Source organism: Trichechus manatus, unplaced genomic scaffold (assembly GCF_000243295.1).
Source record: "Trichechus manatus latirostris isolate Lorelei unplaced genomic scaffold, TriManLat1.0 scaffold00073, whole genome shotgun sequence".
Taxonomy (NCBI): Eukaryota; Metazoa; Chordata; class Mammalia; order Sirenia; family Trichechidae; genus Trichechus; species Trichechus manatus.
Genome location: NW_004444009.1, coordinates 3,309,739 through 3,334,242, shown reverse-complemented (window position 1 = coordinate 3,334,242; position 24,504 = coordinate 3,309,739). Strand labels below are relative to the sequence as shown.

The window sequence follows — 24,504 nt, the reverse complement described above, 5'->3', positions numbered from 1 at the left end:
GAGATCACATATAATCTCATAATAGTGGTAGAGTTTACAACACATAAGGAAATCACATCAGATAACACAATCATACAATACTGGGAATCATGACCTAGCCAAGGTGCTACACACATTTTTGGGGGGGCACAATTCAATCCAAGACAAATCTTTATGAGGCATTATAAAGGGCAAGACTGTGTGCTCAGTGACCAGTCCTCCAAGGTGGGCTTGAAGTAGGGTTTGTCAGTAGATGGAACTACAGAGCACCAAACTACCTGGCCATTACTACTACCATCTGAAATATTTTTCACTATTTCAACTCTCTGCCAAACATATGGAAAATAACAAAACCACCATAGTACTCCAAACCACAAGTTAGATTTTTGTCTGATTCTTCATTTCAATTAGAAAGATTGTACTGAAGCCTGTAAATGGTAAGTGGAAGGAATATGAAGATAGATTTAGGTTCTAGCTTTGGCTCTTTTATTAACTTCCTAGTCATTGGGCAAGTCTCTCACTCATGGGCTGATTTTGGACTCAGTGAACCCTAGGGTCACTTCTGAAGAATAGTAACAACATGATGTACACAAGTCCAGCCTCACTATCTGCATAGGCTTTGCTCCTTGAAGTTACCACAAATCATCTTATTTTTGTTTTCTCAGATTCTTTCCATGATGTCTTCAGTTCTTTGGAGAAAAAGCATTACAAGGGGATGAAAAACACACAGACAGTTGATTTGACAGATCCATCTTTAATTCTGTCATTTTCCAGTAGTCATACAGGGCTTCTTTGAAAGGAAAAAGAGGCTTGGAAGAAAGAGCTCAAGAGGCTCTAAAACTATAGATACCTCATACCAAGAAAGAATCCAAAAGGTAAAGTGTTTCTTTTCCTATAAGCCAGGCTAGCTGCCAAAATTCTAAAAAGAGTTTTTTAATTTGGATTGTGTGGTACAATGTTTTGTGAATTTCTATCTGTTCTGATACAAGAACAACTCTTCTATTTGCTTCTCTTAAGCAACATGGGTAAAAACTCTTCGCCCAACATATTAATCTTCTATTATAAATGGTTATCATAGTACTCATTGGCAAAAAACTGTACAAGCAATCTCTGTTACAAAGTCAATTTTGCTAACAGGTCCTGGTTTGGTAGGTCAGGATTATAATTTCCATTTTCAGGTGTGGGAAATGGAAGTGTGGGTTTTATGGCGACTTGTTATTAGAGACAGAGGTAGAGTGAGATGAGAAGCTTCCACTCACCACTGGGAAGAGCTGATTTGTCAGGCCTCACTTTTATTGTTGTCTGGTAGAATATGTTTTGAAGTATCTCCACAAAAAGGAGAGAAAATTTGGGATCTATCTTGGGGATTTTGAAAAGCAAATTAAACCAAGGTTAGCTGAATCCAGATTTAAAGCAGACAGCTATTGGCTGAGTTGCAGATATAAACAGTATCAGTAGTTCAGGTCTTGTATTTCCAGAACCCAGCTTCAAAGTCAGAAAGTTTAGAGTCTCAAACATGCTGTCCCTCAGGATTTTGTGCTATCTGATGAAAAAAGCACTACTCTTAGGAATAAGCAGTAAAGGTTTTAGTCTTGGATTTGCTTTTTACCTACTGAGTGATATTGTACAAGCTAATTGTACTCTCTGAGCCTCATTTTTTTCACCTGTAAAATGGCAATTCCTCTCCTATACATTTCACAGGGGGCTGGTGAGACTAAACTGAAAGACAAATGCAAGGAATTAATTGTTAAGAATATAATCCAGCAGCTTGGCCTTTTGTATAATTAACAAATCAAGCTGAAATGATATAATCTTCTCAGAAGTTCATATCATGTGTCTCTGAATAATAATAATAATAAAAAAACAAGTACTACTTGCTGGGAACAGTCAGTGCAGTCTCAAGGACAACAACTTAAGCAGCTTACATACAATGAAGCAGGCACCATCTTAGTGAAAAATGAACTATAATAATCAACTTATTTTCCTGAGATGTGACTACAAATTGGCCCAAATGGCAACCCAAGGATTATTAGTCTAAGACCTCTATCTATTATTTTTAAAAAGGGTTGGGATAAAGTGAGCACCTGTGAGAGTAAGTACTCCAGAGAGAAATACAAGTGATTATCAGCATTGGCCAAATTACTGCCCACCTCCCTCACATTTGTGTAGATAAATTCAGGCTAAGGAGCTTGCCTCAAATAATTGGCATTTCAGACAGCTTTTTCCCCCCCTAGTCACAGCATTTTGTTGAGGGTATTTAGAACATTGCTCTATTTAAAGACTACAAAGCATTATTCACCAAACGAAGCCAATACTCAGGTATATCAAATTAAATGTCCCTACTAGAATATTTTGCTTGTGAGGAAAGCTGCCATTATTGAGGTGTATAGACCACACGATATAAAAAAGCCTTTTTGAGATTAGTTGAAAGCTCCTATAGAAATCCCACCAATTTCTTCACCTCCTGGCACACGGGGTATGCTAATTCTTTGGCTTTTGCTGCCCCAAGTTGTAAAACCTTCTCTAAGTGGTCCTTGTCCATCTTCAGTTTTTCAATTTCATTCTTAATTGGAGCAAATTTCTCAATCACAGCATCTGCCACCACCAGCTTGTAGCGAGCAGTGTCCATACCAGCACTCTGGCGGACCACATCGTCCACGGTGAGTCCGGTCACTGCGGCATGAATGGCAACTATGTTGGAGACACCCTCTCTGCTGGCTGGATCGTAGGTGACCTCTGAGGTGAAGTCCGTCACAGCCTTGCGGAATTTCAGCACTATCTCCTCTGGGCTGTCTGTTATTCTGACTGTGGCCAGTTTGTCAGGGTCTGATTTCGACATTTTGGCAGCTGGATCGCGGAGGGATTTTACCTTCTTCATTGACGCTAAGTAAAAATACCAACAAACACACACACCAAAAAACCAAGACAAAAAACAAACAAAAAAATCACCAGGAATGTCAGTGTCTAGATCTTAAAAATGCCAAACACACTGAATGACTTATTATTTTTATCTGATTATATAAACATCAAATGCTTGTTGTGGAAAATTCAAGCAATTTACATAATAAGCATGAAAGTAAAGCTCATCTGAGATAGCTCCACCTTGTGATAACTACTGTTAGCATTTTGTTGATTGTATTTTCATGCATCTTTTAATGTGTGTGTGTATATATATATATACACACACAAAAATTTATAGTCTTACACAAATGAAACTATCAATCATGCTGTTTTTGGTATGCAACCTTTTAAAAAAGGGTTGTCTTTTTCTTTCCTTCTCTCCTTCTTCTATCTGCCTGTCTTCTAGCTAATTACCCCACTACCCCCACCGCTCTTCCTACCCTCAAACCAATTTTAACAATCTGTGGCACTCCTTCCATTCCTTTATCCATGATTATATAAGTATGTGCCCATACACACGCATGCACACACATGCTCGCACACATACACACGCAGGGGTGAAGTGACTTGTTTTATTGTTCTGACAGAATCAAGACAAGCTGTGCCTCAAAAACCAGTGTTATAATTACCTGAATATTTTATGGCTATTTCAGAAATGCTTCTGTAACAGCCATAAAATAGGGTGAAACAGGTAAAATAATAATAGGCCAAAACATTAAAATATTACTCACTGCTAAAGAAGACTGGTTTCAATGCATGGGGTGCCCTAAATTTATTTGTATGAACTGTTGGAATAACTTAGAAATTCAAACTCTTCTTATGTTTCTAAATTGATACTAGGCACATGTTATACTTCTTTAAAATGCTGTCAGCTTAATAAAGATGGACAGTGCTTTGGTTCAGTGATTTCTGCTGCTGCCATAAATTTGCATTGCTACGAAAATGGTGATACAGATTTACAGCTTCTTTCCTCAAGAAGATTCCAGACTAGCACAGCCTTGCAAGCTGAAGTTGAGGTTTCAGATTCAGTAGGTGGACTGAACATTCCATTTCTGTTGTAGATTTAAGAAGGTAGAATGTGATGACTATCAATTCCCTCTTGTTTTACCTAGATTATGATTCAGCAGTGTTCACTCTTATGGCTTTTGTTTTATTGTGAATAGGGAAGGCAAGGTACACTGGCTTTGCAATCAGAAAAGCTGAGTTTAGGGCCCAGCTTTGCCACTAACTAGCCATATAACTTGGAAACAATGTTAGCCTTGCCAAGCCTTAGTCTCCTCATCCATAAAACAGGGAAAAATATCTGCTCTACCAAATGAGATATTTTATAAATGTTTTTGTAAGTCACATTAATACTTTATAAATGAAAATTATTACTATCATTACATATTTATTTATTTATTTATTTTTTTAAGGAGCACTGGTGGTGCAATGGTTAAGTGCTTGGCTGCCAACCAAAAGATCAGTGGTTCAAACTCACCAGCGGCTCCACAGGAGAAAAGACCTGGTGCTCTGCTATGTAAGATTACAGCCTAGGAAACCCTATAGGGCAGTTCTACTCTGTCACATACAGTTGCTATGAGTCAGAATTGATTTGATGGCACACAACAACAACAACATTATGGTTTTCAGTCTCCTCCACACTTTTCAGACTTTTTCTGTTATTTTGTTCAATAACACAATCAGGCCTACTAATCCTACATTGCGAAAAAAGACAGGAATTCTAGTTACAAATCCTGAAGCCCTGTCCAGGTGAGAGCCAAGTTTAGCCCCAAGAAAGGTCTAAGCTTCCACCTATTATCCTATCCTCTCTTCAAAATACGCCCTAATTTAACAATCACATGATTGGTACTTACTTAGGATGGGCTTGGGCACCGGAAAGAACTCCCCATACTTCTTGTTAAAACCTTGTGCTAGATCCCGAACTAGTTCCATGTGCTGGACTTGATCCTCCCCAACAGGAACGTGTGTGGACCTTTAATAAAAGACAGACAGAATAACTCAGCAAGGCTCCTTCTTATACTGAAATGATATTGCAAGCAGCTGTATTTCCTGTTCCTATTTCACTGCTAGTGTTCAACAAATGTTCACCAACTACAGAAGGAATGTTGAGACTCAAGTCTTCATCTGTATTTTCAGACAAATGGCCAAAGGTACGTTTGCCTACTCTAGTTCTGCTTCCATAGCAGACGAATACAGCCATCAACACCACAGTGACAGGATCTTGCTAGGAGAGAGGAATAATATCTTAAACAGCATATGCCCTAAGCATAACTGTATTTTAAAATCACATCTCATTCTCTCACCTAGTCAGTACATATTCGTCCAGCCCTTGACCAGATGCTCTTACTCAGAGCTTGTGCTTACACTTCAAAGACACCTCCAGCCCACTCTCACATCAAAGATGGTGGAAAACTCTTCAGGTAAGTTCTTCCTCCCTGTCACAGAGCTGTGGTAACTCAAGATTTGTTTGGAATATGTTACTTCATTTTCAAGTAAATAATAATCACAGGGCAATTGATATGCTGCAGGGAACTTGAATGAAATCTTACGCACAACGTAGATGAATCTCCAAAAAAAACAACGTGAATGAAAAAAGCAAGTTGGGGAAGACATGTAGCGTATGCTCACATGTGTGTAAATTTTAAAAGTACATATGAAAATACTATATATTATTTATACATATGTGTATCTGTAGTAATAAGTATAAAAACAGATACTGGAAGACTCCCCTTCTCCCAAATTCATGATAGTAACTGCCTCTAGAAAGGAAGGGAAGGGAATGGGTCTGGGAAAAAGAACAAAGGGTACATCAATTTTATCTGTAATATTTTATTTTATTAAAAAATGAAGATCAACAGATAAATGGATAAACAAAATGTTGTATATACACACAATGGAATATTACGCAGCCATAAAGAGAAACAAAGCTCTAATGCATGCCACAACAGAGATGACCCTTGAAAATGTAAAGCAAAGCAAACTAAGTAGCAAAAGGAAAAATACTGTATGATCACACTTATATGAAATAAGCAAATAGACAGAAGCCAGAGCTTATCAGTAGCTACCAGAGGTGGGAGGGAGGTGCAAAGGGGAAGTTTTAGTTTGGGATGCACTGAGTTTATGTTAATGTGGCAGAATATTCTGAAAAAGGGTAGTGAGAATAGTGGCACAATGTGAAAAATGTAATCAGTGTCATTGAATTGTATATGTGGAAATTGTGTTGGCAAAAAAAAAAAATCTAAAACAAAAAGTTATCAGGATATAGGAACTCCATTTATAATCACATATATAAAATCGACAGTATTAGATCATATGAGGTACATGAAAAGGAGAAGAATTAACCACTATACAGAAGCCTTGATGGGGAAAACATTATACTGAAGTGTTATTGAGGAAGGAGACATATGACTGAGAGTCTTTAATGCTTGGCCAGGGAATTTAGATTTGATAATACACTTAATAAAATGCTGTAATTTCTTGAGGAAGAAAGTTTAATATTCTTCCTGTGAAAGCAGCAGCCTTAAAGAAAACATGAATATCTAATGATAATTGTGCCTTCTGAGTGGAAAAATAACAGCTTTTCAAAAACAGTCTTAGAAAAGGAAAAGTGCTTGAAAACTACTGTACTTTGTCATAGGGAGGGGAGCCTCCCCACAGCAGAAGTTAATTAATGGCTCTTGAAAAACTGGCAGAGATCTTATTATTTTCCTTGTAAATTACTCTCCACAGGCTGACTAGGTACTGGCCTATTTAACCTACTTGTCTAGAGCATGAAGTCAAGGAAGTTTTGACAAGCATAGAGACTAATACAGAACAATATTTAAGAACATTTTGAAAAATGAAAAAACCCTCGTAATTTTATAACCATTTTTACTTTTGTAAATTACTTTCCAGTCCTTGTTCTGTCCATATGGAAGCATATTTTTACATAACTGCAGTTATAATATTCATACTATCTTTATTGTTAACTTGATAGACATTTTCCATGTTTCTATGTGGTCTTCTTAGATGGCTGAAAGTAGAGAATACCAGAAAGATGTTTATCTGTGTTTTATTGACTATGCAAAGGCATTTCACTGTGTGGATCATAACAAATTATGGGTAACACTGAGGAATGGGAATTTCAGAATACTTAATTGTGCTTCTGTGAAACCTGTACATACACCAAGAAGCACTCGCTGGAACAGAACAAGGGATACTGCGTGGTTTAAAATCAGGAAAGATGTGTGTCAGGGTTGTATCCTTTCACTATCCTTATTCAATCTGTATGCTGAGCAAATATTCGGAGAAGCTGGACTGTGTGAAGAACTCGCATCAGGACTGGAGAAAGGCTCATTAACAACCTGTGATATGCAGATGACATAACCTTCCTTGCTGAAAGTGAAGAGGACTTGAAGCACTTACTGATGAAGGTAAGACTACAGCCTTCATTATGGATTATACCTCAACATAAAGAAAACAAAAATCCTCACAACGAGACCAATAAACAATATCATGATAAATGGAGAAAAGATAGAAGTTGTCAAGGATTTCATTTTACTTGGATCCACAATCAAAACCCATAGAAGCAGCAGTCAAGAGACCAAAAGACAGTTGCATTGGGCAAATCTGCTGCAAAAGACCTCTTTAAAGTGCTGAAAAGCAAGATGTCACCTTGAAGACCAAGGTGCATCTGACCCAAGCCATGGTATTTTCAACTGCATCATATGCATGCGAAAGCTGGACAACGAATGCTGAATATACCATGGACTGCCAAAAGAACAAATAAATCCGTCTTGGAAGAAGTACAACTAGAATGCTCCTTAGAAGCAAGGATGGCGAGACTACCTCACATACTTTGGACATGTTGTCAGGAGGGATCAGTCCCTGGAGAAGGACATTATGCTTGGTAAAGTACAGGGTCAGTGAAAAAGAGCAAGACCCTCAATGAGATGGATTGACACAGTGGCTGCAACTATGGGCTCAAGTATAACAACAACTGTGAGGACAGCACAGGACCGGGCAGTGTTTTGTTCTGTCGTACACAGGGTTGCTATGAGTTGGAACCGACTTTACGGCACCTAACAACATGTGGTCTTCATTAATATAATTTTAAAAGTTACACAAGAGTATTGCTGTACTATGGTTACAAAACCATAATGAATTTATATTATTTTGTGGCATATTTTTTGAATATTCATAGGGGAGAAATTTTGATTCTTTCAATGAAGAAATTTATCTTTTACAATAACCTAATACTTCAATACTTTCTGGTAAAAAAGAAAAGAAAAAAGGCTTGACTGTTGGATAATGAAACTAGTATTTATTTGTATCATAAAATTATTCCAAATATATTTCCAAAAGGAAAGCTGTTAAATGTTTTGAAAATTAGAACATGCAATAGCTTTCAAAGCAACTCTTTGACACTTGTTTTGCATAAAAACAATAACATCAGTCATGTTCTCTTTTTTAAAAAATATTTTATTGTGTTTTTGGTGAAAGTTTACACAGGAAATTAGGTTCTCATGTAACAGTGTCTTTATATACTGTTCAGTGACATTAGTTACGTTCTCCATAATTCTCATTATTTCCATTTTGGTTGTTCTGTTTCCATCAATCTAGCTTCTCATCTTTTAGTTTCATCTAGACGATTATTTTGAGAAGCACAGTACTCGTGGGTGGTATTATTTATTTTATGGGCCAATCTGTCATTTGGCTGAAAGATGACCTCTGGGAGTGGTTTGAGTTCCATGTTTAAAGAGTATCTCATAGCGATAGTCTCAGGGGTTGATCTAGTTTCTACCGGTCCAGTACGTCTGGTCTTTTTTTAGGAATTCAAATTTTGTTCTACATTTTTCTCCCATTCTATCTGGGACAATCTATTTGGTCCCTGGTTGGAACAGTTGGTAGTGATAGATGGGCACCATCTAGTTCTTCCGGTCTCAAGGTAGGTGATGTCATTGTTCGTGTAGACTACCGGCTCTGTAGACTAGTTTCTTCTCTTAAGTCCTTGGTTTTCTTCTTTCTCTTTAACTCCAAAGGAATAGAGACCAATAGTTGTATCTTAGATGGCCGCTTGCAAGCTTTTAAGACCCCAGACACTACTTACCAAACTAGGATGTAGAACATTGTCTTTATGGACTATATTATGTCAATTGACTCAATTGCCCCACGATACTATGGCCCTAAGCTTTCAAACCCAGTAGACCAAGCCTGTGAGGTGTTTGGTTGTGTCTAGGAAGTATCCACAACTGTGCCCCCATGTGCTTTATTTTATACTTGAAAATCTATGCAACACACATAAACATGTATATACATATGCTGACAGTTATTCATATATGCCTTCCTGTACATATTGATGCATACTTACATATCTATGTAACCAAACACATATTTTTTAGTTGTTATTACTGTTCTTGCAAAATTGTATATCCCCTGATGAATTTTTTTTTTTTAATTTCCAGATAAATTGTTCATTGACGTTAGTTACATATATCACAATTTGTCAGCGTTCTCTTTAATTCTGTCTATACCCTTCTATTTGTGCCTAAACACTCATCTTTACTATGGTTGGGCTGTACTCACTACTTCCACACTCAAAGCCACTTTCCTGTCACCAGAAGTAACAAGTCTCTAAGTTCTAAAGCGTACTTACCCACCTCCCCACTTCTCTCCCTGGTAACACCAATGAATATTGTTCTCTCTGTATTTATCTGTTCTTGTCTTCTTAAAAAAGAGGGATCATACAATATTTCTCCTTACATGTTTGACTTATTTTACTTAGCATTATGCCCTCCAGGTCCATTCATGTTATGTTTCGCAGATTCATCATTGTTCTTTATGGCTGCATAGCACTCCATTGTGTGTGTGTACCACAATTTGCTTATCCATTCATCTGTTGATGAGCACTTAGATTGTTTACATTGTTTTGCTATTGCAGTCATGTTCTCTTATAGCCCTTCATACACTCATGCAGTTGCCTGGCGTGTGTGTGTTAGATGTAGTAATAGTGCAGAGTTAAGAGAGCACAGGCTTTGAGTCAGGCCAGCTTCAACTCCTGACTCTTCCACTCTCTTTTTTTTGACTTTGGGTAAATCAAAGAATTTCTATAATATACAGTTTTCTTGAATATGGGATTAAAGTATTTAAATTATTAATAATATTCAAATTATTATTTGGAGCCTTTGTGGCTCAGTGGTTAAGAGCTCAGCTGCCGACCAAAAGGTCGGCAGTTTAAATCTACCAGCTGCTCCTTCGAAACCCTATAGGGCAGTTCTACTCTCCTATAGGGTTGCTATAATATACATTTTTTTTTACTATGGGATTAAAATATTTAAATTATTAATAATATTTATAGGGTTGCTATAATATACATTTTTTTTTTACTATGGGATTAAAATATTTAAATTATTAATAATATTTAAACATTACTATTTAAATTTATAATTTATTGACTATGGGATTAATAATATTTAAATCTTACAAATGGGGTTATTATTTACCCCATAGTATTGCTGTGAAGATTAGGTGAGACAATGCCTATAAAGCACTTAGCACAGTGACTGAAACTTGTTAAGCTTTCAACAAACAGTAGCTATGTAGAGAACAGAAATTTTAAAATGATATATTAATTTCAGAATGCTGTTCAAGACACATCTCCTAAACAACTAGAGGTTCACTCATTACCTGACTCTGATTCCAACTTCTCTCCAGCTTGGCCAGACACAGGGACAGTTTGTGAGAAAAGAAAAGACCAGGGTCATCATGCATCTTTAGCAAAACAGATAATGAAGACTTGGCTGAATATTTATTTGTTTACTTATATATAAATTTTAACAGGAGAGTAAAAGGAAAATAGAACCAACAGACAGCCATGTATTAGCTTGTTTTCCCTTCGTCCCCTAAAATTTGACATTTCTAAAAACTTAGTTTTGGCCTCTAATTCTCTCCCATCTTTAAAGAACTTACCAACTTTCATGCAAGTATCCACATATATCTTCTACTCTGTCTCTAGCCTGTCATATCTTAGAAGAGTTAGGACTGTATCTCTGTCTTCCTACTAGATTTTGGCATTAAACGTCCCATATTTCCTTCTAAACTCAACACTGAAGAACCAATGTTCCAGGTTTAAAATGATGTCGGCATTGTAGCCCAAGAGAATCTGTCTCAATTTTCTAGTAAAGTATCCATGAAGACAGAGGGGGAAGAATTACTGAAAACCAGTGTTAAGAGTTAAAACTAACAACTGAATTTGGGAGTAATTTTTCTTAACTATCCCATTGCTGCCAAGTTGATTCCGACTCATAGCGACCCTGGAGGACAGACAAGAACTGCCCCACAGGGTTTCCACGGCTGTAATCTTTACGAAGCAGACTGTCACACCTTTCTCCTGTGGAGTCGCTGGTGAGTTCAAACTACTGACCTTTCTGGTAGCAACTGAGCACTTAACCACTGCTCCACCAGGGCTCCCAATAATGCAGAGTAAAAGGAAAAAGAGAGAGAGAGAAAAAAAAAGGAGATGATATGTTAGAGGACGGTCCCATCAAAGATGATGTACTACTAAGGAAGAAATCAGAACCACCTGAACAGAAGCAATAACCTAAAACTGAAGAAAACTTTACTGAATTAAAAACAAACAAGTAAACAGACAAAACTGAGCATGCACATTGAAGGGGCTCCACAAGTCCCAGGAAAAAATAATGCAAGAGACTCACTCCAAAACACAACCCAGAAAAAAAATTGTTTTTGAATTATAAAGCTAAAGGAAAGATCCTATATGCTACAGTCAGAAAAAAAAAAAAACGAAAAATGAGGTTGATAATATAATAATGAGACAGAGATTATAGGGCTGAGAGAAAAAATATTAAAAACCTAGCCAAGCTGTTTTTCATGTGTGAAATATAACAATAATTATAACAATAAAGTAGCTAATAGCTATTGAATGCTTCCTGTATGCCATACACTTTGCTAAGCATTTTATGTGTTTTATTACTATTATATTTAATCCCATTTTACACATGAGGCAGACTGAACAGAAAGAAATTCTCAGGCATGCAAAGGAATGGGAAAATTTACCTCCTGACTAATTTTGACTACCTGAAGGATGAATCAAAACTAAGAACTCAAAAACAGAATATTGAGGTATAAAGACTAGCTGTAAACAGAAATGGAGTTAAGTCTAAATTTTGGTTACAACTGAATGGAAAAGTCAAACTTCCTTGAAGCAGAAGAGTGTGATCAGTAACCCATTTCACCAGATGATATAATTTTTTACTTGGAATGATTAACAAAAGAATCAAAGAATATATTTTAAAAGTGAGAGACCGAATATACAAACAATGGCCAGACCATATATGACAAAAGAACTCTGACCCAAAACTTCCGCAGCAACCAGTCCGGGAAACCAAACCACAATGTCTGCAGCAATTGGTCTAGAATGGTCAAGACTTTGTCAATGACTGCAAACTCCCTATTCTTTGCCTTTGTTTCCAACTCAGGACCAACTGGAGAAAGTCAAATATGCTCCCCAAACCCATCACCGAAGATATTCCCCCACGTTAGCCCACGTCCAGCTTCCCTATCGCAACAACCTCTAATGAGAGCATACCTGATGCCTTTCCTTTTTTCACTATAAAGCTTCCCCACTTCCCTGCCTGCCTTTGAGTCCCCGCCAGATATGAATGATAATGGCTGAACTCCCTTGCTATAGCAAGCTCTGAATAAATAGCCTCTGTTTGTTTTCATTTGGGTAGTCTTCATTTATTTCCATAAACATTTAAAGATAACCACTAGTAGAATTAAAAAAAGAAAGGTCACCTTCCAAATCATTAGAATATATAAAAGCAAATACAGTCTCTATAGCAAAAGACAGAAAACAAGAAGGCATGCAAAACCGAAATCATTTGATGTGGAAAAATATAAGACAAAAAAAATATAAGGCAAAATATCTGGAAAATGTAATACTCATTAAATACATATTCACACAAACCACCACTCATCTGTCAGTTTGTCATACTGTCGTGGCTCACTTGTTGCTATGATGCTGGCAGCTATGAAACCAGTATTTCAATACCACCATGATGACCCATGGTGAACAGGTTTCAGCAGAGCTTCCAGACAGAGTAGGAAGGAAGGCCTGGCAATCTACTTCCAAAAATTAACCAATGAAAACCTTATGCACCACAACAGAACAATGTCTGATTCGCTTACTTTGGACACATCATCAGGAGGGATCAATAGAGGAGGGTATCATGGTTGGTGAAGTAGGGAACCAACGAGGGTGTGGGAGACTCCTGGTGAGATGGATTGGCACAATAGCTGAAATGATGAACTCGAATATGCTGGCAATTGTGAGGATGATGCAGAATTGGGCAATGTTTCATTCTGTTGTACGTAAGGTGGCCATGAGTTGGAGTTGACTCAGCAGCTAACAACAATTCACACAAAGGGGAAGCCACTGTGGTTAGAGTGGGGACTCTGATATTAGGCATCCCGGGGTCAGATCTCTGCTCTGCCACCTACCAGTTGGTTGTTCCTGGGCAAGTTATTTAACCTCTTTAAGTCTAGGTTTTTTGTTTTTCATTTAAAAAATTGGTTAATAATAGTTCCTACTCACAGGCTTGTTTGAAGAGTAAAATAATGCATACAAAGCCCTTGGCCTAGAGCAAACAAGAAATACTAACTCGAACAACTAGTTTGAAGGAAATGCACCAATACGTTAAAAAGAGTATTAATGGCAACAGTAATTTAGATTTTTTTCCCGTTGAATATAAGAAAAAACGTTTAAACTATATTCCAAACTCGCTGCCATTGAGTCGATTCCGATTCATAGTGACCATTGAAATGAGCTATTTGAGAGACTGTTGACTCTCCTACTGCTAAACCCTAAAATGACAGAAAAGTGAATCATGTATCCTGATGGTTTAGAATTCAAATGTCTAAAGCAGGGAGCTGGATTTGATGAACATACTGCTCCCCTATCATATCAGAATGTCCTTCCCTTAGCTCTTGGTATGGCTGGCTCCTTTATTTCAGGTCAGAGCTTAAATGTCACCTCCTCAGAGAAGACTTCCCTAACCACACTATCGAAGATTGGTTCCCCTCTTATTCTTTTTCACAATACCATATTTATTTTCTTTATAGTATTAATCCCAATCTAATTATTTCATTTCATTTCTTTATTTAATTGTATACTGTTTTCTCTACAGCTAGAAAATAAACTCTTTGAGAGCTTGTCTATCTTCTTTCCCAATGTATTTCTAACACCTAGTAGAGTTGCCTGATATGTATTAGGAGATCAATAAATATTTATTGAACAAATGAATGATCTTAAAAGGATGTTACTATTATCTATATAGTTTCATACCAAGATAAAAATTATAGTAAAATCAGTTCACAGTCAGTATAGTGGATAAAAGTATGGACCCCGAAGTCAGACTGCCTGAGTTTAAATCATGGCTCCACCACCTACTAGACAGTTTCTTTTTTTTTTAATTCTCTTTTCCAATTTATTTTATTATTTTAAATTTTACTGTGCTTTAGGTGAAAGTTTACAGCTCAAGTTAATTTCTCATACAAAAATGTATACACATATTGTTTGGTGACATTGGTTGCAATCCCCACAATGTGACAGCATAAACAGGTTTCTAACTCTTTTGAAGCCTCCGTTTCCTCTGTAAAATGAGGATCATAATGGCACTTACCTCATAGGATTACTTCAAGGATTAAATGAGGTTACCAAGCATAGTACTTGAGACTAAGAACTCAATAAATGATATTCATAGTATGTATAATGATAATATAGGTTCATTAGTATTGGACCTAATGAAAAACAAAATTGTGAAAGAAAGATGCTATGGGGGTACATTGTGACTTTTTTCAAAGCAAGATTATTTTCTTTTTTGATAGCTGACTCACAGCGACAAACATAAATGTCAACATATAATCCCAGAGACGGTCACAGACCTGGGCAGCAATCCTGATATTGGTAGAAAACATACTTGAAGCTGACAGTTCACATATCTGGTTAGGTAATCCCAAACTACAACTGGTGCGTTACAGGAATTCTGAGGAGGCTTTTAATTTAGGGAGAACACGGACAAAACAACGAACGGAAAGACGAACTGCAAGGACCATGACAAGGGATCAGGAAGTAGTTTATCTCCTTCTAAGGTCAGTCTACAAATCTAATTGTTATGGCCATGTGCACTGCTCTCTTCCACACAGCTTGGAGCAGAAAAGTCTCTGGCTCAATGAGTGGTAAAACCAAAATGTCTTTTTTTCCTCTTTCCCTCTGTGCCTGTGGTGGCATAGTGGTTAAGAGTTACATCTGTTAACCAAAAGGTCACCAGTTCAAATCTACCAGGCACTTTTGGAAACTCTACGGGGCAGTTCTACTCTGGCCTATAGGGTCACTATGAGTCAGAATCAACTCAACGGCAACAGGTTTGGGTTTTTTCTTTCTCTGCCTGTAACCCTGCATGGTGCTCCTCTCTGAGATGTCCGTGCATATGCCCCACCTCTGAACTTCTCTCTTCCTTGACTGAATTCTCTACTTCTGTCTTGTAATTACGGTGAGGCTGACATGCAGAGGTCACCTTGACTCCCCCAAACCAAATTAGCCAACAGGGCATGTTAAAAAGCAATTACAGTAGCCCATAGGAAATCACAATGGACTGCAACTAACACAGAAAAAACAATTACCATAATCAATACACTTTAAGCACATCAAAATGAATATTTCCACATGTCAAAATGGTTCCAGATTCACAAAGCAACCCAACTAAACAGAAAACACATTTAGTTTTCATAATGACTCTGCATGCCTCTTTGCCTTATGTCAGATCCTTGCCTCTTTTCTTACAATTCTGTGGGGTTTTGCTTTTAAAAAAGGATTAGAAAAATTTTAATTTTTTTCACCTGGCCCTCTTGCTCAACTTGGCTTTTGCATCTGATTTGAGTTTGTTTGTTTCCAGTCTTTCCTCCCTCTGCTCCTGCTGCTTCTTTCACCTCCTATAATTTATCTTGGCCCTTTACTTCTTATCCATTGAGTTTACACTTCACATTAATTCAGCCTGTCTTTGATTCCACTCACTGATGGGGCTTATTCTCTTCACATCTTCAACCTCTCTCCTCATCGTCCTCCTTTCACTTCAAATAATTTAGTGCTGTTCTTTTAAAATTTATACCCTACATAATGATATCCATATTATTATTTCTTCTTTTTTTCTCTTTCTTTAACTTTCCCTGACTATACTTTCTTCAGACACACATAAAACAAAAGTCTTTCATAATTTTGATTGTTATAACTTCTGTCACATAATAACGCGTCTGATCTTCTTCTTTGGTGACTAAACCATTTTTTTTTTTTTTTTTTTTTTGCTTAGTTCCTGGTTGTATCTACATTTACTTGCAATCCACTCCACTCCAGAATTAGTGTCCAGATGAATAACCGTTGCCTACATATATCTGCTTACATATTTGTTCTTATTTTTTCCTACTTCTTTGGCTGTGATTGAGTTTTCAATGCTGTTGCTTTTGCCAGCCTTGCTAGCACAGGAGTCTGGTGCTGTTTTTCCTTTCATAAGAGATTAATTTACCATCCCTGGTGCTTTTTGGATATGCTGCAATGACTAGAGGGCTCCAAAATAGTTTTAGAGAGTGGATTATCTCAATGGTCCTCAGTGGCAATAGTTTTATCCTCAGACATCATGGTGACTCAGCTCTTTTCTGGCTCTACCAAACAATTATTTATTAAAGGCCTACCATGTGCAAGGAGCCCTGGTGGCACAGTGGTTAAAAGCTCAGCTGCTAACCAAAGGGTCAGCAGTTTGAATCTACCAGCCACTCCTTGGAAACCCTATAGGGCAGTTCTACTCTGTCCTATAGGGCTGCTAGGTACTGTGAGAGATGTAGCGAAGGGTTTACTTTCTAGAGATTTAAGGTCTCCAGCAGGACAGACAGCACCAGATAAAGCTATATATTCTCCTGGCTAGTCCTCTTTTGGTATCCCTCCCTCAGTGAATGGCAATACCATCAGACCAGTTGCATATGTCAGTAACCAAAGATCATACCTGACACCTCCCTCTCGTTCAATTCATTACCAAGTCCTACCAGCTTTACCTCATAAATATCTCTTAAATCTGTCTACTTTTCTTCATCTAAGGTCCCTGGGTGGTACAAGTGGTTTGTGATCAGCTGCTAACAAAAAGGTTGACAGTTCAAACCACCTAGTGGCTCTACGGAAGAAAGGCCTGGCGATCTGCTTTCATAAAGATTACAGCCAAGAAAACCCTATGGAGCAAGTCTACTTTGTAACACAAGGGGTTGCCATGAGTCAGAATCAAGTCGACAGCAACAGATTTGGTTTTTGGCTTGGTTTTCTCCATCTTCACTGTCACTATCATGGTCCAAACTTGACTAGTGAAATAGCCTCTAAATAGGCTGCCCCAGCTGCTCTTGCTCGCCTATAAAATCAGTTCTCTTTTAAAAGTATGTATAAGTCAGATCATTTCATTCCGTCCTACTACTTTTAGGAGAGTATTTGGTTGTCTACTGACATTTCAGCACCACTCCCTTCTACGCCATTTGATTTTCAGTGGCTGGTAGCATGGAAACTACATTTCTCAGACTTTCTTCCAGTAGGATTATATTTTAACTTTCTTCCAGTAGAGTTCTGTTTTAGAGTAGGCATTTGCCCAATATCCAGACAGTGGAAGAAAAAGAAGAATTATTATTCAGGCAGTGGTGGGAAAGCATGCGGACTTCAGCAGACAGCCGAAATGAAGTTTGGCCAGTAGCTTCCGGGACCTCCTAAAAATCCAGGACAAGTTGGCCTCATAGAGAATGGGATGTAGTTCAAGAACTGGCAGGCTCCCAAGCAGTGTTAGGGACTCAAAGGCAGTAGTTTGATCCTCAGACATCATGGTGACTCAGGCTTTTTCTGGCTCTACCATGCCTGAAGTTTTCAACCAATCATCTTACTGTCTATATATGCTTTATTTTTTGGTCTGTTTGCTCAGAACTTCTGCTTACTCACAGTTCCTTGAGACCTCTGTTTTCTCATTGTCCTATGTCATTTCAGCTTTTGCTCTCATTATCTTCTGATCCTCTCCCTATATTTCTCTATTTCTCTGTTCAGATTCTTGAGAACGATAACCTGATTAGCCAAATAATCACTCTCATCTCCATTTGGGTAGACTTAGTGGTACCTCTCTGAGTCTTCATTTCTTTATCTGTAAAATGGGGATATACCACTTACCTATCTTCCAGGGTTGTCATGAGAATCTGAATAATGTGTATGTAACAGCTAGTATAGTGCCTGGAAAACAGTGTTCAACACATGTTAATTCCTTCCCTTTCCCTCAAGGCCACAGATAGTGCCTTTTTCTGGATTAGCGGCATTACAGGTTCTTAACAAGTATTTGTTGTACAATAATACAAACTGTGTGTTTGTATGTAGAGGGAAACACACACACACACACACACACACACACACACACACAGAAATATCTACTCAATATATATCCAGATATTTGAAGTTAGATATTCAGGAAAACAATGATTGATGCATGATAAAAATTAGGAACAGTTGCTATTTTGGGGATTTCTTCTCTCCTGAAATACCTATTTTATTATACTCTCAAGCTTAAGATGGCCTCAGCTCTCCATTCCTGGGTTCCTTATCAAGTTCTGCCCAAATTACATACATTTTTCATACACTTATGGGGCAGGCTCTTCTTCCATTCCCTTTCCTTACATCTGTACTCCGCCCACCATGTACCACTCATTCTAACGCTGATTTTAACAAAAGCAAAGACAAAATCTATACTAGATTTGCTTTGATGAAGAGACCACACAGGTTTGCTGGTAGGAGAAACACAAATGTTTTATCTATCTATCTGTCTGTCTGTCTATATTTATAATGTAAACATTCATAGACATTCTGGCTATGACCTTTTTCAAAATCCAGAAATATCTGAAACAAAAATACCCCAGGTTTTTGAACTCTGTTATAGGGAAAACAATGGTACAGGCTAGAATTCAGAACTGAGTTCTAGCCTTGCCTTGCTACTTATCATTATCAAGCAATTAGGAGTTTCTAAACTTGGGAGGAAGCATAATGAGACAGATGAGACACCGGTACGTTAGCAGAGTAAGTGCTGCAGCAAACCAAAGCTGATTTTATTGTATTTGACTGTGTACTTTTAAGGGGCCCAAATGACAAACACATATATATCCCAAGATATGTGGGATATGTGTGGTGCAGCAACAGTACCCATGGACATAGTCTGAAGGAAGATGGTGGGAGAAAAGAGGCCAAAGAGACAGCTGGAGTCTATGAGCTGGAGTGTGAGTGGCCAGCTGCAGCAGGCCCACCATGAGACCAGAGAGAAGGGAAACACAGGGCTGTTCCTCTTAAGGAAAGAAGCATGCAGATGTGGGCACCTCATCTGTGACCTCATTTGGCATTAATGGTGGATAGTTTCTGGACAGTCACCTTGGAAATAATTACCTAGTTTTACAGAAAAAAACTTTTGTCTGTTTGTTTTTAACAGAATATATATAAAATATCAGAATCCCAATGAGGGTAGATAAGAATCTGCCACTATTATCTTCTTTTTAGGAAACAGGGAAAAGAAAGGCATCTGATATTCTCCTCACTACATGTTCTAACCACCAGTTAGGTCAGTAAGAGTTAAAGAAGGGATATTTACAGTCAGGGAAAGTCTTTGCTATTGGGAGTGGAATGTGGGACAACTGAGGGTGAAAAAGAATACCTATCCTCGGATTAAGTATCTTTATGTGAGAACCCTGCTAATGTCAGGAGGGAGAGGGAGACAGACAAGAAACTACTAGAAAGCTCTTAAAGTTTACCTGTCCACATCTGAAATAAACAGACAGCAATAATAATTATTGCTTTTGTAATAAAAGAGGGCATTCACAGCCTTAGTCTACACTGTAACCAAGGCAGAGCATATCACAGATTTGGGGATCTTAAGAAGCTATTTTTGCTAATGTCAGTCTTTTTTACATATTCCTCTTCAACACTTAAAATTGTTTAATTGAGTATACTAGTTGATACAACTTCATACATAATTCATTTCTAACTCTCTGAGTTATGCCCATTAACCCACTTTATAGATGAAAAAAACTGCAGTATTTGATCATTCTACCAATTGTACCTACTACTTATACCATGTACTTTGGACAACTGATAAAAATACATCCATCATTACTGTGGTATACATGGCCTTATATTGTTCTTATTGTTTCAAGTGATAATCTTGCCTCCTAACATAACCTCTGGCTCCTTTAAGGAGGACCAGCACCAGATTTGGGAAACCCATCATCATGCCACGATGCTCCACTGACCACTGACCAGGTAACAACTTTGAGCAAGTTGCTAAACCTCACAGGGCCTCAGGTAGAAAGCAAGAGAATGGAAGCAGAGGCTCTTTAAAGTGTTCCTTCCTACTCTCTGGTCCATAGTATCACCAGAAGGGAAATTGATCTTGTTAAATTTTACAGCCCTGAACTCAGAGGACTCTCCCACTGTAGCTTTTAAACAGTTCAGGGATACTACCATGCTCACGTGCTTCCATTATTCTGGTGCTGAAAACTCTCAGCCTTTGATTCTACAAAGAAGTAGGCCTTGAAAACAAAATTAAACATAAGGTTATAATTACTAAAGATAGAATTATCATCAATCATAATCAAGGAACAGCTCCCAGCCACAAGTGCTGCCCACATTTCATTTCAATCCTTTAATAATTCTGTGTCGGATAATTAAATCCCTATTTTACAGATGAGAAAATCAAGGTTCTTCATAGGTTTGCTTTCTAAGTAAACATACTACGTTGTTAGGAAATGTATTACTAGACTTTCATTTTCCACATCTTGAAGAAAAGTGTTCTAGACTTCCCCAAGAAAAGTAAAAAATTACTTATAAATTAGTAAACGCTATCAAGAGTTCAGGAGCCCTGGTGGTGCAATGGTTAAGGGCTCAGCTACTAACCAAAAGGTCTAAGGTTTGAACCCACCAGTGGCTCTGCAGGAGAAAAGACCTGGTGATCTTTTCCATAAAGATTTACAACCTAGGAAACCCAATGGCGTAGTTCTGCTCCGTCCTATACGGTCACTATGAGTCAAAATTGACTCAGGGGCACACAACAACAACAACATTAAAAGTCCAGCATTCAAGTTAAGATAACAAACAGAAACATAATCCTTACATATAAGTTTTATTCAGTATTAAAGATGGGCATACTCATGGGCATACCTGATTTAGAGAGCTAAGCTGCTGATCTGGTTACTTCCATCATAATTGCACAGGACTTTAAGGTCATGCCACAAGGTACAAATAATGTCATTTTCATGCTATTATCATTCTACATGTAAAAATTCTAGTTCCTCTTGGGAAGAATCATTCTTGCTGGGCCAAGGCTTTAGGGGAAATGGTGAAAAAAGATTCATGGAGTTTCTCTTTTTCCTCAGAAGCTTTTACAGCAGCAGCAAGGCTTAGGTTATGAGTGCTGTCTGATTGGGAGTATTTAGTTCTACAAGGACAAATGGGCCCCGGGAAGACCAATGTGAGAAGAAGGGGTTAACAGTTGGGGTCAGAAGCCCCAGCCACCAGAGAGCACAGGGCTCAGCATCCTCTAGTTATTTATTTTTGAGACCTTTAAATAGCAGTTATTAGCTGACTAGACGGATTATGGGTCTAGAAAAATGAGGGTATCCTATAGCACATTGAGCAGTTCCAATATGAGGTGCAGTGGGCGTGCTACGGCTGCTAACCAAAAGGTTGGCAGTTCAAATCCACCAGCCGCTCCTTGGAAACCCTATGGAGCAGTTCTACTCTGTCCTGTAGGGTGGCTGTGAGTCGGAATAGACTTGACAGCAATGGGGTTAGCCACATTTGGCTATTTAAACTTAAATTTAACTAAAATTCAGTAAAATTTAAAATTCTGTTCCTCCATTGCACTAGCCCTGTTTCAAGTGCTCAATAGCCACTTGTGGACAATGGCTACCACATGGGAAAGCACAGCTATGGAACACTTCCATAAATGCAGCAAGTTGTACTGGAGAGCATTGCTTTAGAGTCTAGACTAAATACGAAACAGGGCTTTGTTCTGGTTGGAACCCCTGCTGGGAATCTGCATTTCTAACAAATTCCCAGGAAGTTATACATAAGAATCACCTAGGGATCCTGTTAAAATATAGATTCCGATTTAGTACAACTCAGGTGGAAACACAAATTCTCAGCAGGGAACTTGTCAGAAATGCAAATTCTCAACAAGGGTTCAAACCAAATAAACTGGTTTGAAGCCCTGATAAGAAATCATCACTTAGGCAAAAATATCAGAACAATAAAAGAGGAAATAAATGATGTAGGTATAGAACCTTCTAATGGAGAGGAAGATAAAGTAATACCAAGTAATAATAGACTGGTTCAAACTTAGGAAGATAAGGGTAAATTTCAAGGTAACCACAAAGAAAGTTAACAAACCTACTCATCAAAATAAAAAAGAAAAACACAAAGTCTCAGTAAAAACAAAACCTATAAAAACAAAAGAAATGAAAAAAAAAATCCATAAACAAAACAAATTCAGCACAGGAGAGTAAGAGGAACAAAGAAAACGTCAGCACCACAAAAAAAAACCACTACAAAATAACAGCAATAAACTCACATCTTAATTACACTGAATGTAAATGGCCTAAATGCACCCATAAAGAGATGGAGAATAACAGAATGGATAAGAAAGCAGGATCCACCAATATGCTGTCTACAAGAGACACACCTTACAAAGAAAGATGTAAATTTATTAAAAATCAAAGGATGGAAAACAATATATCAAGCAATTACCAAAATGGAGCAGGAATGGCAATACTAACCTCAGATAAACTAGACCTTAAAACAAAATCCACCATAAAAGACAAAGAAGGACACTATATAATGATCAAGGGGACGATCCATCATGAAGACGTAACCATAATAAACATCTATGCACCCAATGACAGGGCTCCAAAATACATAAAACAAACTCTAATAACACTGAAAAGAGAAATTGACAGTTCCTCAATAACAGTAAGAGACTTCAACACACCACTCTCAGTAAAGGACAGAACAACTAGAAAGAAACTCAACAGAGATACAAAAGACCTGAAGGGCACAACCAGCCAACTTGACCTCATAGACATATATAGAACACTCTACCCAACAGCTGCAAAGTACACATTCTTCTCCAATGCACATGGAACATTCTCCAAAACATACCACATCTTAGGCCACAGAGCAATCCTGAACAAGATCAAAAATACCGAGATAATACAAAGTATCTTCTCTGACCAAAACACCATTAAGGTAGAAATTAACAACAGGAAGAGCAAGGGAAAAAAAAATCAATTACATGGAAACAAAATAACACCCTATTTACAAACTACTGGGTAATAGAAGAAATCAGAGATGGAATAAAAAAATTTCTAGAATCAAATGAGAATGAAAACACATCATACCAAAACCTCTGGGACACAGCAAAGGCAGTCCTCAGAGGATTTATAAGAATAGATGCACACATCAAAAAAGAAGGGACAAAATCAAAACATTAACTATACAACTAGAACAAATAGAGAAGAGCAAAAAAAGCCTACAGGCACCAGAAGAAAGGAAATAAGATCAGAGCAGAAATAAATGAAATAGAGAATAGAAAAACAAAAGAGAGAATCAACAAAACCAAAAGTTGGTTCCTTGAAAGGATCAACAAAATCGACAAACCACTGGCCAGACTGATAAAAGAAAAACAGGAGAAGATGCAAATAACCCAAATAAGAAATGAAATGGTGGACACTACAACAGGCCCAACTGAAATAAAAAGGATCATAAGAGAGTATTATGAAAAACTATACTCCAATAAATTTGAAAACGTAGAGGAAAGGGATAAATTTCAAGAAAAACATACCTACCCAAACTAACACAAAGTGATGTTGAAAATCTGAACAGACTCATAACAAGAGAAGAGATTGAAAAGGTAATAAAAAAAACTCCCCCCAAAAAAACCCTGGCATAGATGGCTTCACTGGAGAATTCTATCAAACATTCAGAGAAGAGCTACACCAGTACTACTCAAACTATTTCAAAACACAGAAAAGGAAGCAACACTTCCAAATTCATTCTATGAAGCCAGCATAACCCTGACACCAAAACCAAGCAAAGACACCACAAAAAAAGAAAATTACAGACCAACATCTCTCATGAATATAGATGCAAAAATTCTGAACAAAATTCTACCCAACAGAATTCAGCATCATATCAAAAAAATAATATACCACAACCAAGTACGATTCATAGCAGGTATGCAAGGACGGTTCAATCTTAGAAAATCAATCAACATAACCCACTACATAAATTAAAGGAAAGAAAAGAATCACATGATCATCCCAACTGATGCAGAAAAGGCCCTCAACAAAGCCCAACACCCATTCCTGATAAAAACTCTCAATAAAATGGGTATAGAAGGGAAATTTCTCAACATACTAAAGGGTGTCTATGTAAAACCAACAGCCAATATCATTCTCAATGGAGGGAGGCTGAAAACATTCCCATTGAGAACAGGAACAAGACAAGGATGCCCTTTATCACCA

At 37.6% G+C, this 24,504-nt stretch overlaps 1 protein-coding gene across 1 annotated transcript in view; it reads right to left on the bottom strand.

Moving 5' to 3' along the window:
• Nucleotides 1-508: 508 nt before the first annotated feature.
• Nucleotides 509-24,504, bottom strand: part of WARS2 (tryptophanyl tRNA synthetase 2, mitochondrial) — a 156,153-nt gene continuing 132,157 nt past the window's right edge. Inside the window, exons 5-6 of the mRNA XM_023734860.1 lie at nt 4,737-4,855; nt 509-2,862 (exon numbers count right to left, since the gene is read on the bottom strand). Coding sequence (XP_023590628.1) covers nt 2,414-2,862; nt 4,737-4,855 — 568 coding nt within the window. The 3' untranslated portion in view covers nt 509-2,413. The remainder of the gene's footprint in view (nt 2,863-4,736; nt 4,856-24,504) is intronic.